At 33.5% G+C, this 15,910-nt stretch overlaps 1 protein-coding gene across 1 annotated transcript; it reads right to left on the reverse strand.

Annotated features, from left to right (window-relative positions):
- Positions 1–518: 518 nt before the first annotated feature.
- LOC130903613 (pre-mRNA-processing-splicing factor 8) lies at positions 519–15,630 on the reverse strand. Its single transcript, XM_057815826.1, has 25 exons — positions 15,479–15,630; positions 15,224–15,419; positions 15,005–15,173; positions 14,645–14,809; positions 13,375–13,803; positions 13,188–13,313; positions 10,852–11,105; positions 10,417–10,797; positions 10,137–10,363; positions 9,841–10,084; positions 7,967–9,167; positions 7,172–7,318; positions 6,573–6,723; positions 6,311–6,487; positions 5,168–5,731; positions 4,939–5,108; positions 4,608–4,884; positions 4,389–4,549; positions 3,347–3,538; positions 2,911–3,277; positions 2,558–2,845; positions 2,043–2,236; positions 1,567–1,948; positions 1,020–1,503; positions 519–743 (listed from the first exon to the last, which is right to left on the reverse strand). Exons 2-25 carry the CDS (start codon positions 15,411–15,413, stop codon positions 589–591), a joined length of 7,095 nt encoding a protein of 2,364 aa, XP_057671809.1. The 5' UTR covers positions 15,414–15,419; positions 15,479–15,630; the 3' UTR covers positions 519–588.
- Positions 15,631–15,910: the final 280 nt, after the last annotated feature.

Here is a 15,910-nt window from a genome sequence, read left to right on the forward strand (position 1 = left end):
AGCATGAATTTGCAAGAAGGGAGGAAGTCAAATTTCTTGGAAAGGAGAATTTGTTTGAAGAAACGCTTGTTTCCCGAAAAGGGAACAGTTTGGGATTAAACTATATTGGATAATTGGAAGAAAATCCCAACAATCAATCGAGAATTTGTTATCGGTATATAAGACGACACTATTTATAGATATGGAATTATGCAGGCTGGTTCAGCGTCTACATAAAATATGAGTCAGTAAAAATTTATGAGGTTTGATAATAAATGCTACAAATCATTACATAGTATACAAGTCACAAATCGATGCATTATTTTGGAGTATTCTCTTTTCAGGATTATGAAAAATTACAATATTTGTAATTTTATATCAAAATGTTATTAATTATATGAAAAACAATTTATTTACATGTAATATTGTAATATGTAGTTATTTGTTACATCTACCTAACGATACTTATTTATCCCATAAAGTATTAAAATATATTCAATTCTAATAAGAATTATTATTGAAATGAAACCAATAGTCTCCAAACTTGAAACATTGAATATATTTCTTACAAAGTTGATAAAATATCCTTACAAACATCTACAAAATTATCTAAGCATATGCATCTTCTCTATCGGCACCGGCTCCATCACCATCTTCCAAAGAAGAGAAATTGAGGAAATGAGCAGGTCTGTGAACTTCGTGGTAAAATTCTTTTGGATTAGCCAACTGCAATTCATACTTCATACTAGGATCGTGCCTTACACCTAAAACATCAACAATCAAGGACTAAAGTAACATTTTACGGTACATAATGGAAAATTTTTAACCAACTAATGGATTTTCACACCATTATACCAAAAATTCATGTTTTAAAATAGTATGTTGATGTCATTCATATCAACAAATAATTTATCAGAAACTAAAACAGAATGTTTAAAAAAATTTTGTTCACGAAAAAAAATGACCTTAAAAATCCGGTATAGACACAATATCTCTACAAAATTAACGTTTAGATGGAAATTTTACATTATAGACCTTACCCATAAAATTATAATTCCAAGATCCTTGCGTAGGCACCATAAAGAAACCCAAAAATCTATCAGACAATAACATCTGCACCTTTTCATAATGACTCGGCAAATACCCTTTGGGATTATTCCCCTTGTCAGTATTTTGTCTTCCCCATTCAAAACCGGACGGTGTCAATTTATAAGCGGTCAGTGAGCAAGATCCTGGTGTAAAAGAACAAGTAATTATAATGGTCTTCTCTCCATCCCATGCTGGATTGTCGGACATCAATTTAGCGTGGGTTGTGATATCTTGAGGAGATAATTGAGGCAATTCATTAGGTTGAGTATGGATCCATCCTAACGGTTCCATATCTTTAAGGAACGGATGATTTGGTGGAGTATTCGGTATATGTACAGTTTGATGGGTACCCCATTGTGGTGGTAACACCAAACAACGCAGTTCTTTTACTTGGGGATTATCAGGAGGACTTACTCCGTATAAAAATGCACATATCTGGAATAGAACAAAATAAATGAGCGAACAATATTGAGGGAATTTAAAAAACAATGTTTCTACCTGAGCCCTCAAATCAGAAATAGTGACAAACTTCTTGAGAACATTCTTTGGTAATATATAGGTATAACCAGTTTCTTTGATATCATCGGAACTGACATAAATATGATTAGTTCTAAGGTGTAAATTCGTCGCGGAAATAGCTCTAACTCTCCATTCGGTCTTCGAGCTAAATGTTTGAGTTTCATAGTTGCTGGTGGTACTGGTGATAATTTCGTCACCGTGTTTGTTCACTGTTCTTGTAGTTGTAGCGGTAAGTTGCGACTGTTCTTTGGTCTGTTTTTCGATCTCGGCAATTTGTTGTCTTTGTGCCGATGGAGCACTGATCTCCATACCGAGGATAATGTCACGAATTTCCGATTGCGTTAGAGACGCCACATTCACACTAAAAATTATTTTAGTTATTGTATCAATAATACAAATGATAATTAATAAAAATACAAACTATATAATCTATACACATCAAAATAATAACTTACTTGTTTTTCTTTCCATAATCAGCAAGAATTAAATCTTTAAGTTGTACTTCAACCTTTATCCATTCATCATCGGATAATGTCGGCCAAATATGATGAGGTTCTGTTATTGTAGTTTTGTCTGGTTTTAATATAACTTTAGTTCTTTCGGTATTAACATGTAAAGCCCTTAATATTAAAATAAGTCTCGAGAAAGCCTAAAAAAATGAATACAGTCAAAACCTGATATAGCAACATTGAAGGGACCATATAGTTTCCGACGTTACGTCCGATAGTTGTTATAAGCAAGTTGTTTTATTATCATAGGTATCTACCTAGTATAGGTTATGTATGTGAACTTGTCAAATGAAATGTCAGAGGTCGTTATAGACGACAAAATCGATAGTTTCGTCATTGTAAGCGGTATGTCGCCGTATCCGATGTTGTTACGGTATGTTTACTAGAGATTCGACAATTTGTAATAAGCGATCGGTTATTGTAAACGATGTCGTTATAATTAGTTTCGACAATAAACTTACTGTATACGAAGATATAGTCTTCAACCAATCATCATACAGATTGAATAGTACCATCTGGGGTTCTGTTGCTTTCAAAATCAAATCTCCGAATTTTTCAATTTTAAGACAAGCCTGGAAAGGCAGCTGCAATTCGGAACCTTTGATGACTATATTAGGAAAGTCGAGTAAGTGAACCTCGAGCGGATCCAACATTCCTTTTCTTGTTACTATAATTTGTTTAGGTTGTTCTTCGACTGGAAGAGATCGGATTAGAGCTGCTACTTCTTCGGCAGTTTTCCATTTAGCTAACTGAAGTTTTAAAAAAAAATCAAGTGATAATAATGGAAAATATTAATTTAATAATATTTCCTTACCTGTCCTAAACGTTTTTGCCCGGCCCATACCGACGTATGAATTATTTTCAAGAACAATTGTCCAGTTCTTGGATTGAAAATAAATATAGCTCCATTAATTGGTTTCGTGGTAAGATTTCCTTCGAAAGTTTTATGAATCGTTACTCTGTATACGTTAGTATCGTCGACGAACCAAATTATTTGATTAGAGAATAATTCACCGTAGTTTTGACTCGATAGATAAGGTTCGGTAGGTTCACTGGAGTACAGTTGTAAAGCCTTACGTATACGTTCTCGAAGTACATACAAAGCGGGATTGGCTTTCATTATTTTCGCCATAGCTTGTTGGATTAATGGTTTACAACCTGGGAACCAATTACCATAGGCACTAAAAAATTACAATATTTTCTTATACATTCAAAAACAATGGAATTTTTTCTACAAAAACAGATCTTACCTATGAAGGTTGTATGCCAAGTCGATAGCTATTAAAACTCCCGTGGGAGATGGGTATATTGACATGTTGTCTGTGGTGTAATCTAAAAATTTAGCCCGGGCATAACGTTCTACATCATGAGAATCATAATCACCCCATCTTAATTGTACATCTATCCAGTATTTTTGGGTGGTCGTATTGTCCATGGTGTCCCTTAAAATAAATAATCATGTGGAATATTACATATCATAAAACAAAGTCCTAAATCGCTTGTATCTGTCGGGTATATTTGGTAGAAATGCACTGGCGGAAGAGATGGCCACCAGTTTTAATCCGAAAGTTAATTTAGATCTAGGTACAGGCGATATTATATGTTGTTTTGGTAGATTAGAAGAGCTAGGGCGTAAAGTCCACGAATCACTTTGACGTATTGATCTATTATGTACCCCAGAATTTTCACTTGTCAAGTGGCAACGACTTTGCCATATGAACTACCTGTCTGGTGGCTATGCGGTTCATCTCTTATGGCTTTAAGATACTCAAATTTAAGTACTGTAGCTTTTGTCTATGGATTCCCTAGCTTTCACAGAGAAAATGTTGAGCTGTTTCCTTTGGTTCTTTACAGAAACTACAAGAGCTATTGACGTGTCCGTGTCCAGTAAGCATACCAGTAACTCTCCTTAGTTCATCTTTGTTCAATGAAAGGGTCTTTCCAGACCAGTTGGTACCCATATAAGAGTTAAGTTTATTGTTTCCTCTCTGTTATCTGATAGATAAATATCTTTGCATCGGTAATAGTAGTAGAAGGTTCTGAATCCATTGGAATAGAGAGCTTGGTTCCTGTCAATTTCCTAGTCAATTTTGAGCCGGGATTTATGTCTTATTGTCTATTTAGGACACTAAGAATTCATGTTCCCATTCACGGATAAGTACCAATTTGAATTTGAATAAATTTCATGGGAGCTATATTCCAGATAAAATCAACCATTAACATATTTAATACTAGAAAAATTTGATTTGTTGTTACCATCAACACTCTTTGAACTATTTGATCCTTACTTACTTTGTATCGGCTAACAATGACGGCCTGGAAACATTCCATTTATAAGCAGAAAACAATAAAATGTCGGCACAAGATGAATTCATTTTGTATGATTTTCTAGGATGTATTGTTTCCTTTTGGACAGTTTCAATTTCCAAAGCATCCAATTCTTGATCGAATACCTACAATAAACAATGAGGTTATGTTTATCTAGTTATTATTGGTAAAAAAAATGTTTACCTGACATAAATCCATTACAATAGATTCGTGAACTTTTTGCCACAAGTGAGCCCGGAAAATCTGGATTAACGAAATTTTCAATGTAGGAATTTTACCGTGCATAAATATGCCGGTCAGATCTAATTGTACTTGGAAACCGACATATACATTAGCTCTGTTAATTGTAGGCGACCACCATAAAGTAAATCTACGGTTGGGGATTTGATTCAAACCAGATCTTTGCGCGTTGGTAAGTTTTTTATATTTCATCGATTCTTCAAAACCTGATGCTTTTTCCCTAAAATATCATTTTATAGAAAATTATTGCGAGGAAAAAATATGAAGAGCTTACCAGAAAAGACCTTCCCATGTTGGGAAATAAGTTCCTTTGAACAAAGTATGTTCTAAAATACCTTCAACACCACCGAGCGCTTGAATCATATCCGTACGATAGTTGTTAAGATTCCATAATTTACCATCGTGTCTCTGGTGAGTCCACCAGAAAGGATTTTGTTTTAATACCTGTAAATACAATTACACAAATCAAAATTAGTTAATAAGATTGAAAGAAAATCCTTTACCTGATATTGTTTAAATTCCGTTCTGATTCTCCATCCTTTGTCATACGCCAAAGTGTGCCTGTCTTTCTGGAAAAGCGTATTTATCCTCGGTATTCCTCTATCCCAAGAATCTTCCAAATCTTCCAAAGTCAATCTTCTATTTTGCGCGTTCGCTTCCTGTCTTTTAAGAGCGTACTCCGCCCACACTCTCTGGGAATCGATAAACTCCGATTCCCATGGTTGGATATATCTATACAAATTAGGAATTAGTTGATCTTCGTCGTGACTAATACCCGATCGGAAATGGGTGATGCCTACGTCGGTTTGTTTGGACCATCTCAAATCTGATTGCGGGATTAAAACGTGACCCATGGACAACATACCGAGTCCTCCCAATTCTTTCGGCGTATAAAAGACGACCGGCGGAAATCTGCTTGGCATTTTCGAATTGAGACCTATTTTGATACGCGTTTGGATTTTGTTTTCGCATTTTACCAATAAATCCAGAAGTTCTTGGGTATTTACGACGGCTTCTCGGAAATATGTCATTAGGCCTATTAGAGCTGTATTCCATTTGTTTACAATCTAAAATAAATACATAATGTAGGTTTTCGGGTTAAAGGTTAAAGTGAACTGTGTTAATTCACACTTATACAGATTGTCTTCCAATTCCTTCGGACCTACAGAATTCTTGATCGATGCAGTTTTTATGCAATGGTGACATTAGGTGAACTAGTGTATCATTCTCCTTACAGAATTTATAATTTCTACTAGTCCTAATCTAATCAAATGTTTACAAATGTAGCAATGTCCTTTGAGAATATGCTAGCTAGGATTTATTGTAGTCCAGCTACATATGCTGGATCATAAATAAGTGGATGGAGAAGAAGAACGAATACAGAGATTAAAAGGTTACATGGTCAGGCAGGAATCGGATAATGGGCAAATATTCTGCTTTGGTTGGGGTATATAGCCAGAATGAAAGAGAACAGATGGGTGAAAAAAGCTTTTAACAAGTTAGATGCATGTAAAGAAAACTTACAGAAGTTAGGGATAGCGAATTGGCGCAAAGCACCTTTGAACAAAAGGAGTTGGAGGAGAAAAGCAGTAGAGATACTTCAAGCCATGGGTCTATGAGACCATACAGATTTGGTTAAATATTACCTTGGTAAATGTAGTAGAACCAGATGCCATGAGAATTTGTCGTACTCTATTGTGGAAGCGACTCATAGATTCGTCGTCTACCCTTAAAAAGCATTGTGCAGTTCTTTCTTTGCTTCCTTCATGTTGAAGATTCCATACACCGTCTCTGTGAGTGAATTCTTCATGTTGAGTACGGCACTAAAACAAAAAATTTAATCTAATGATTCAGTGCAAAAATTAAATTAATAGGAAATAGTATGACACCCATTTTTTTTATAATTACCTTTGGAAGAATTCTACATTCGAATCCTGACATGTTGAATAACAAATTTGGATTATCTTTGGAATATACACTAACAAAACTGTTCTCCCATTGAATGGTCGTTACGGATCTAGGTAATCTGTTTTTGATATCCCAAAATACTGCTCTTCCCCTAAAATTATATAAAATGAAAATAAAATATTGGAGGGGAGCTTATTTAAAATCTAAATTTTTCTTAACAATAAATTTTAAGTAAAATACGACAAGAAGAAAAATTAAACCAATGCTTAAAATATTTCATTTAGTTAGGTTTAGATATGCTAAATATTGTTACGAACTCGTCCTCGACATAGGTCATGAAGCCGGTTATAACAGAATTCTAAAATTTGAGGAAAGCGGAATTCGTTTGAGGTTTGTTTTTTTATGTTTTTATCATAGCGGTGATTTTTTCACATTGTTTTTTAGAACGACTTCCTAGGAAGGTCTACTTATTTATTTGTTTGGTTATTTTCTAGAATTTTCGAGAAATTAGTTTTGTGTATTTTATGGGACAGAACTAAGCAAATTCAAAATTATTAAATGACAATTACTTTTAAATAAATTGAAAAAAATACACTTACAGGTTAACGTCATGCTTCATGAGTCGCATTCTTGCATCCCTGGGCCAACATTTCTTGTTATTATATCCAACAATATTCTCATTATTAGGATCCGGATGTTCAGTTAAATATCTTTGAATTAAATCTTTTGCCTCCTCGGCAGAGAATCTAAAAAAAGCCCTTGGTCAAATAATATCTACACATTCATTAGTTCAAAGTAGAGAGTGACGGTTGTTGGACCAGAAAATTACTTGTACGTTATGACGAATCAAAAACGTGTAATTCTAGTCAATTAAAAAACCGACAGTGGTCAGTACTCATAGTAGATAGGTGATTTTTGAAGTTTTATTACGATACCTCCGGATGGAGGCCCCATTTTCAATCCTTGCATGCGATATAAAAAAGAAGACTAACGCTATTAATGAGGACTACTGTTTATAAGCTCCCCAGTTAGCTTTGCGAGTTATTAAAAACTGTTTTTAGGCACATGAAAACAGTATTTAAATTTTGTAGTCAAGTAGTTCTTTTTTGTTAAAAAAAAAAAAACAAACGATGACAAGTTTGTATGTGACAAAATTTTTTTCATATGTTCAAAAGGAACAAAATATCCCTTAATATTTATAAATGACATTCCAACTCTTATACGATATATTATACAGTGAAACTGTCAAAAATGACATACGAGATGATTTACCAGAGTAAGTCATGTCAGAAGGGTCACTAGAGCCTCTAGAGACAAATTTAATCGTATCAACCTCCTTTGATACGCGCTATATGCAATTACAGTTAATTTTATTTATACAACTTGATAAATACCTGAAAAACATGTGAATTCTATCGACATATCGGCAATATAATCGAATTGGATGACAAGTTTCGGATTGTACATCTTGAAACGTCAAAAAATCGTTAGGCATCTGCGGCGGTCCTGCCATTTCGCTGGCCCTTTGCAACCCCAAGACAAGTAAATCCAAAACTAAACCGTAATACTGTGTAATAAAAGAAGCAAACTGTAATCCCCTTATTATTCCATAACTGTTGGTATGATTCATATCTTTATAATTGATAACGACGTTATTTTTAGCAGTCATATAATCGGCAATGTTATGATCGACGATCAGTCTCAATAATCTATTTAATAGAGTCAAATCGATCTTTTCATAGAGTTTTTCGAATTTGGATTCCAACAAGACGTTGCATTCTCCTTCATTAACGTCCCATACGTCTTGAAGATTGTTAATACCTTGACACCATTTGTAAACTAATAACGGTGGAGGTTCAGTATCTGCAGGTTTTATCCAAGGCGGAAACAACCGTCTCTTATCAGCTTCATACCATAGATATTGATCTAAATAAGCATCTGTGATCTTCTCTAAAGGTTCCACGTCGTAAACCGGAATTAAATGACTATACAAATCCATAAATTCGATTCCTACTTCTTTGAAAGCTCTTTGGGTTAGAAGATGACGCTTGATTCTCGATAGAGCTTCGTGAGGATTATCGTACGCCTGTTCTATCAATCCTAATTCCTCTCTTTGACTCTGATTCAAACGTGATTTTACACTGTAGGCTTCTTTTAGTCTTTCCAAAGCTAAAATGAGTAATTTTGTATCGTGTTTGTAGGAAAGGGGCGGGAAAGGTATAGGGGCAAATCTTCTAGATTCCAACCAATGTACTGTTGTAGTATAAATTGCGACCGCTTCTTCCGGTGATATGTACGGACCATCTTTCAAATAATTATGCTGTCTTTCTTGTTCCGCTTTCAAATATAATCGAGTAAGACGCCCGAGATTTTTTTTGCATACTGTTTTATCGACAGTGGCACCTCTACGGATTCTTTCGCGATTGTAGTGAGCTGTATTTGTCCACCAATCCGCTTTCATCTTTACATAACGTAAAATCATGTTTTCGATAGGTATAGGAAGTCCTGGTACTTTCCACGGTATATTCGCCTTCCAACATCTCCAAGCTTCCGATAAATGTTGAAGAATGGTTCGGGCTTTGTTCTGTTTTATACCTGCAAAATTTAGTAAGTTTAATATTTGAAATAATAGCTTTAGAATTGGTTGAGCTGTTATGAGTTAATTTGATTTTTATAGGTTATGTAAGGTTAGTTGGTGGTATTGTATCTCTTCTTTTTTCTCTACAACAGTAATTCAAAACAATTAGTAACCAACTAACCTTATATAACCAATAAAAATTTAACTCCATTCAAAACGACCAAATCCTAACCTAAAGATTCACATAATTTTGGATAATTACCAGAATCAACATTTATTTCTTTTATTGTTACTTGACTATAATTTCAGTCCCAAGCAATGAATGTATTGGAAAGCTCGGATATATTATAAATAGTACACTCATAAATTTGTATGTAGAGAGCATTCTAAGAAACAAACTACGATTGTTAAATGTTATAGGTTAAGTGTTTCTTTGTTTTTGTAATATTTTAAGCATTAAACATTTAAAACTAATTTACACTTTATCTTCTCGAGTCATTAGAACATATACTTAATAGGAAAATGACTGCATACCAACTAGCAACAAGTACTCGTAACTTAAAAGTTCTGGGGTACATATGTACCCCATTAACTGTTAAGTTTTTGTGTTTAACACTCCGTGCCAGTGACTATTGACTGGCGTGGTCTTATTGGCAAAACGTGTAGCAGTATAAGTGTTAATATAGGTACCTTCTGGCATCATGTCAACTATATCGTGCATTACGGAAGCTCTCAATTCCAAATCGAAATGCGATTCAACTCTTTGTTTGGTTACTGTTTTAGCAACTCCCTTGGAATGTCGTCCTTCGAATTGTCGAGACAAGAGATTCCCCAACCATCTTTCTAATAAAGGCGTTATTCCTCTCATAAAAAAGAGCCAGACTCTCCAACCAGGTGCCCAAAAACCGCAACCGGGTCCTTTACCAACAGGTCCCTTAAATAAAATTTTTGTATTGTACAAAATTTACAAGAAAAATTTTACTTACGGTATTAAATCTGTAATAAATAAGATGTTTCAAATCTTTACACATTCTGATTTGTCTCATAAGTTTGTATTTATATCTGTACATGCCAGTCAATTGCCCAACGTGAGCAAATATATACTGCAAACCGTCTGCCAATTGGAAGGCGTCCACGTTATTCAAACGGTATTGTACATGAGAATCGATAATAAGTTTTGTCAATCTTAATATTTCTCTACATAAATGGAAAGCTGAAATAACAGAATTAATAAAATAAAATCATACTAGATAAAAATTGACTCACCATTTCCAAATCTGGATTTTTTTCTCTCCTTCGTTGTCAAAGTTTTGACGGGTTTCAAATTGAAATTATAATCCAAATGAAGATAATTCAAATTCTTTCTGTGTATTAATAAATTCAACATGTTATAACCTTGTCTACAGACTTGTAATCCAGATTCGACCCAATCTAATGTGGTAGTCTGGAAAAATTTGGTAGATTTGAATGATCTAAAGAGGTATCTCTTTTTTTGCGCCTTGGGTGGTCGATGCTTAAGAGCATTTAGTACGTAGTACTTCAATAACTTCTGGTAACTAACTCTCACTTTCACTGGTTGTCCCGGAGGACAGTGTTCCATGTACCAAGGTTTCACCAGAGGTACGTCAATGGCTCGTCTACAACGACCTTAAAATAAACAATAATTGATATATTTTTAAAATAATTTAATTACCTACATACCTGATCTCATGTTAAATGGTCTTGGTGCCCATAATAACGCGATACCATTTGCAGTGTTGTCAGTGTATAAAGGAGTTTCTTGTAAAAAAGGTTGAACGCTTTCTGGTAGAATATATTCTTCGTCATCATCTGGCAAAGGTTCTAAACTTTTAACGGCATGTCTATGTGATATGGGGTTAATTAAGGGATCGAAATAGAAAGCTGGTAAATCAGGATCTTCAGTTTTTATATAAACAACATTAGGAGCATGATACCTGAAAATATTTTATGTATTTTAAGCAACTAGTGATTGAAACAGAAAAATTAATAATAAAAATAAAAAAAAGAGGATGACAATGAAAATGAAGAAAGGATAACAAAGGAAGAAGTTGGCTAAAAATGAGACAAAATAATATCTGAAATTTTAAAACCTATGGGAGAGAAAGATAGAGAATTATTCACAAAAATAAGTTTGGAATATGGAAAAGATACCAAAAGACTGGAAAGTATTTTCAATTCAGGAGACAGCAAGTAATATAACAACTACAGTGGATTAACTTTACTGTGTACTCCGAGAAAATCCTAGATAACAAATTAAGACAAAATAAATGATAAACAAAATGGATTTCGCAAAGGTAAAACTGTACAAGATCATGTATTTACCCATCAAACAACTTATAGATAAATCTGTCCGCCAAAATACAGATGAATTTACTGATATAGAGGAAGCTTTTGACAAAGTACTAATGACAAAAATATGACAAACTTTGGAAAGAAGAAAAATAGATATTGACTTACAAAATGCAATTATATCAACAAAATGTCTACCATGTTATTAATAAAAACCTAATTTCAAAGGCTTTTCTTTTCATATACTCTACGATCCAAAGGATCTATTGTGTCCTCCGTTACCGGGGAACCCAATGTTTACAGCTGATTGGTTATCGGACAGAATGATGATCTACTGTTTGCGATATTTTTTATCTAGATTGAACTGGACAAATTTTTCAATTGCATAGATCGTGGTTTTATTACCCATGCTTTCAGAGTGTTTGGTTTTGGGTCCGTGTACTCCTATTCCAGTTCTGTCTGCTGTTTTTGATCCCTCCGTATACCATTTAATGGCATTTTTGTACATTTCTTGTGTTGTCTTATAATCCCACTTATTTCTAATGCTTACTGTTGCAATAAACGTTTTCTCAAAGCTAAACTTTTTGGATGTATTACCCTGAGGCATGTCCCAGGTTTGGTCATTATTTAGGGACGGTTTTTCTTTGGTGATTCCGTCTCTGAACATTCTAAGTAATGTTTTCTTCCACTTCTAGTGCAGCTATCGAGTATTATTTGATAGCCCCGTTTGTTTCTCGTGGTAATCGAATTAGTTCTAGTACCCCAAACCACTACCCCATATGAGGTGTACATCCAAAGTAGTATCATTGGGTTACAACCCCAATTCCTCCCTGAGAAGTTACTGCACACCATCGGGACTTTTGTAACTTTAGTGATTACCCCTTTTTCTTGTTTGTTCCAGAGAAGTTGATTATTCACTCAATTACTTGCCCATTTAGTTTGATGAATATGAAACTATGACAAAACGTGTATTGCAAGAAATGAAATATCTTAGGTGTTACAAAAAAAATGTAGATCAACAAATGACCAAATACAGCATATCAGTCATGGAATTTATTGAACAAAGACATTTAAGTTGGTGAAGTCGTTCACAGGGAAGATTCAATACCAGTGAAGAGAGTCTTGGAAGCAAAAATACCCAGAGAAGTAAAAATAACAAAAAAGAATAGTATACAGTACATAACTGTGAAGTTAGACCACACATCACGAAGTGGTATATGAATAATTTTTTTTTTTTGGAAATGTTAGCAACATTTCAGCATTTCCGATTATAGACTCTAGATCGGAAAGAATATCATGTTACTTCTTATATTCCACATACTAGTATATTTGTCATATTTTTTTTTAAACAAATACAAAACTAATGTGGATTGATAACAAATATATGTTCAAAGGAAAACAAGTTAAAAAAATGGTTAATACACTTTTTTTGATTGGTTTTATTTTTAAATAGGACATGACTAACAACAAACAAGATTTTCTAATGACTTTGATAAATTATTCAGTTTAACAATGTGTAAAAATTAATTTAAGTTATGGGATTCCCGTGCAAAATTATGTTTGGTACCAAAAAAAAAGTGAAAACGACTCCCAAATAATGCAAGAAAAAGTGTTTGTTCTGACTGAGAGTACAAGTTATTTTATCACTGGAAATTGTACAACAAAGTTAAAAATATTTCATACTAGCTTATGTGTTCTGATACAGTATCAAATAAATAAACACTTACCAAGACAAGTGAACAAAATGGGGCATATTGTTATAAAGATATGGAAAAGCTATTCTGTATTCCGTTCTAATTGGCTGTCTAATGATAATTTTATTAATATCATTAAATTCATTCCAATCTTCATCACTATAAATAAATCAAATCAATAAACTAATTAAATATCTCAATACATATATTTAAAACTTACGCAGGATTCATATCCTTGATAAGAGGTTCAAACTTGGGCCCACCAGGAATTGCCATGTTAAGAGCTTTAGCAGTAAAGAAACTTTTAGTATCGAATAGATAAAAATAATTATTATCCACCAAATCAGTCAACAATTGATTGGCTAAACGGTATAAAGTAGCCATTATGGGTAAAGAAAGATTCCATTTTCTATAAGTTGCTCCGTTTACATATTTTGTTCCTACTAACGGTTTATGATCGTAAAACCATTTCGCTATAGCTGAATCCTCATCGGCATCTAATTCAATTTGGATTGCTTCCAAAGGTTCTACGTCTAAAACGTTGTCTGCATAGTCTAGAGGTGGTTCTTCATCATCAAAAGGTGGAAACCGCATTCTTTTGAAATGTCTCCTATCTCTTTTTTCTCTCCTCATCATAATCCAAATAGTACTAAAAATAATTAATCTTTTTATTTAAAGATTAAACTTAACCGTGACCTGGCACTTGCTGAGAAGCATATATAAGTGTGATAGTAGTAGTAAGAAATTAAAAAATTATTACAATGTTGTTCTTAGGAGGTAATCTGAAAATACAAGATCTTTACACCCTCAACACCCAACAAGTGAATTTGCAGTGATGATGGTATTATATGTCCAGCTAGGTCCAAATCCTGAGCTGCAGTGCCAACTTTATGAAAACAGCAGCATCAGAATAACAACTACTAAAAACAGAGGCATATTACAGTCCGGCTACAGCTTTTGAAAAGAAACACTATGTTTAACTGTTGTTCCTTGAATTGGTTGTACTGAAATTATTAGAAACATTGAAAATAAAAGTGAAGAACTGACAAATATTTTTTGCAGTCGCTGTGGCATAGAAGTGACTACTGATTGATAAACTAGGAAAATATTTGACTATTAGCACATTACGGCAGGTTCACAGCTGATTGATAGTCAAATTCAATACATATTTCAATAAGAAGGAAAGTTGTGTAATACAATGAGACAGGTTTTCACCAACTTTCTATTATTATACTTGGGTTGTGGTGTTGATTTACATATTCATAACTGTTATGTCTATTTATTGAAACTGGAATTTATTAAATATAATACACATAAAAGAATATATTTTCTCAAAAAAAATTATTACAAATAGTGAGAATTTGAAAATCAATCGATTTTATATAACTGACATTACATAATATGTTGACTAAATATAAACTGAATTAACACAACTTTTGGAAAAACTATAAATAATAATTAATTAAAAAAAGTTTTATAAATGAACTTACCCCCATTGAGCGATATATACTGGCTCAATAACCCATGGAATTTCATTTACAAAAGTTATAGCACCAGTGATATGGTACAAAACTTTAACATCTCGTATCTGTTCCCAAGGCATAGGCATGTTTTCAAGGAGCTTCATAACTGCATGCGGCATATATTTTAAAGCTCTGCATCAGATTTAAATATGTCAATACTCAGTTATTTAATTCAGAAAATTCAATATTAGTACTGATTTTCAATACTCTAAATTGGTAAATGTTTATATAATTCACAGTTATATAAATCTGAACAAATTACTTTAAAAATAAACTTCCTTTATGACATTTTATGTTAATTACTAATAAAGCAGTGCTAGAACATACCCTAAGTAAACTCGTTTATCATGTCTGTATTTACGACTACTCATATCTCCATGATCTCTAATAATTTTTCTAATATGTTCAGGAGGCATATCTTCTTTCTGTGCTTCGACAAACCCTAATTTTCTCTTATCGGCAAACCTTTTGGACTGTAGTTGATGCCATTTTTGGGCTACGACATGAATTTTGTAATTTCCATTCGCCATTACTAAAATAACTTACCTTTTTCCTGTAATTTATCTTCTGTTATAACATCTGACTTTGGATGAGGTGGTGGAATTTGTTGTTGTAAAGCGTGAGCATGTGCTTGAGCAGCAGCGGCTTGAGCTTGTGCATGTGCCGCCGCTAAATGCTGCTGGGCCATCATTGTAGCCCACGGATTGGGGCCCAACAAATACGGTGGTAAAGACATCGTAACCTAAAAATGCTATAATGTATAAACACTACTTTTATACTTTGGTTTCACTTTTGACTTACTTTTTGTGTTTGTCTTTACATGTGTAGTAATATTTTATAGATATATATTAATTCAAACACGCTATTTAATTATTAAATGCTATCAGAACGTATACACAACGAACACATAAAACATTCTAATTAAGATGCGTTTGGAGCAAAGTAGCGTTACCAACTTATCATTTCGTGTTTTTTTGTGAGCCAATAAAAAATTGTCAGATAAATACAATGATAAAACTTTTCTTGTTCCATGTCAAATTTGACATAAAAATATCAGTCAGCTATCATTATGCTTTTTAGTGGAAACTCAGCTTAATTAATGCTTAGATGGCTGCCTGTTTTTCAAATTGTACCTTATTTTCAATATAAAATCCTTGTTTTATGAAATTCTTTCTTGCAACAGGTCACTTATTTTAATTCCGTATTTGATTTTTTTGTGACAGAAATTTTATA

This window comes from Diorhabda carinulata, chromosome 2 (genome assembly GCF_026250575.1).
Source record: "Diorhabda carinulata isolate Delta chromosome 2, icDioCari1.1, whole genome shotgun sequence".
NCBI classification, from domain to species: Eukaryota; Metazoa; Arthropoda; class Insecta; order Coleoptera; family Chrysomelidae; genus Diorhabda; species Diorhabda carinulata.

Coding starts and splice junctions, on each gene's coding strand:
- LOC130903613 (XM_057815826.1), bottom strand. CDS start 15,413: ATGTCTTTACCACCGTATTTGTTGGGCCCCAATCCGTGGGCTACAATG. Junction 10,364..10,416: donor AAAATCCAGATTTGGAAATG/GTGAGTCAATTT, acceptor CTGTTATTTCAG/CTTTCCATTTATGTAGAGAA. Junction 1,949..2,042: donor GATTATGGAAAGAAAAACAA/GTAAGTTATTAT, acceptor AATAATTTTTAG/TGTGAATGTGGCGTCTCTAA.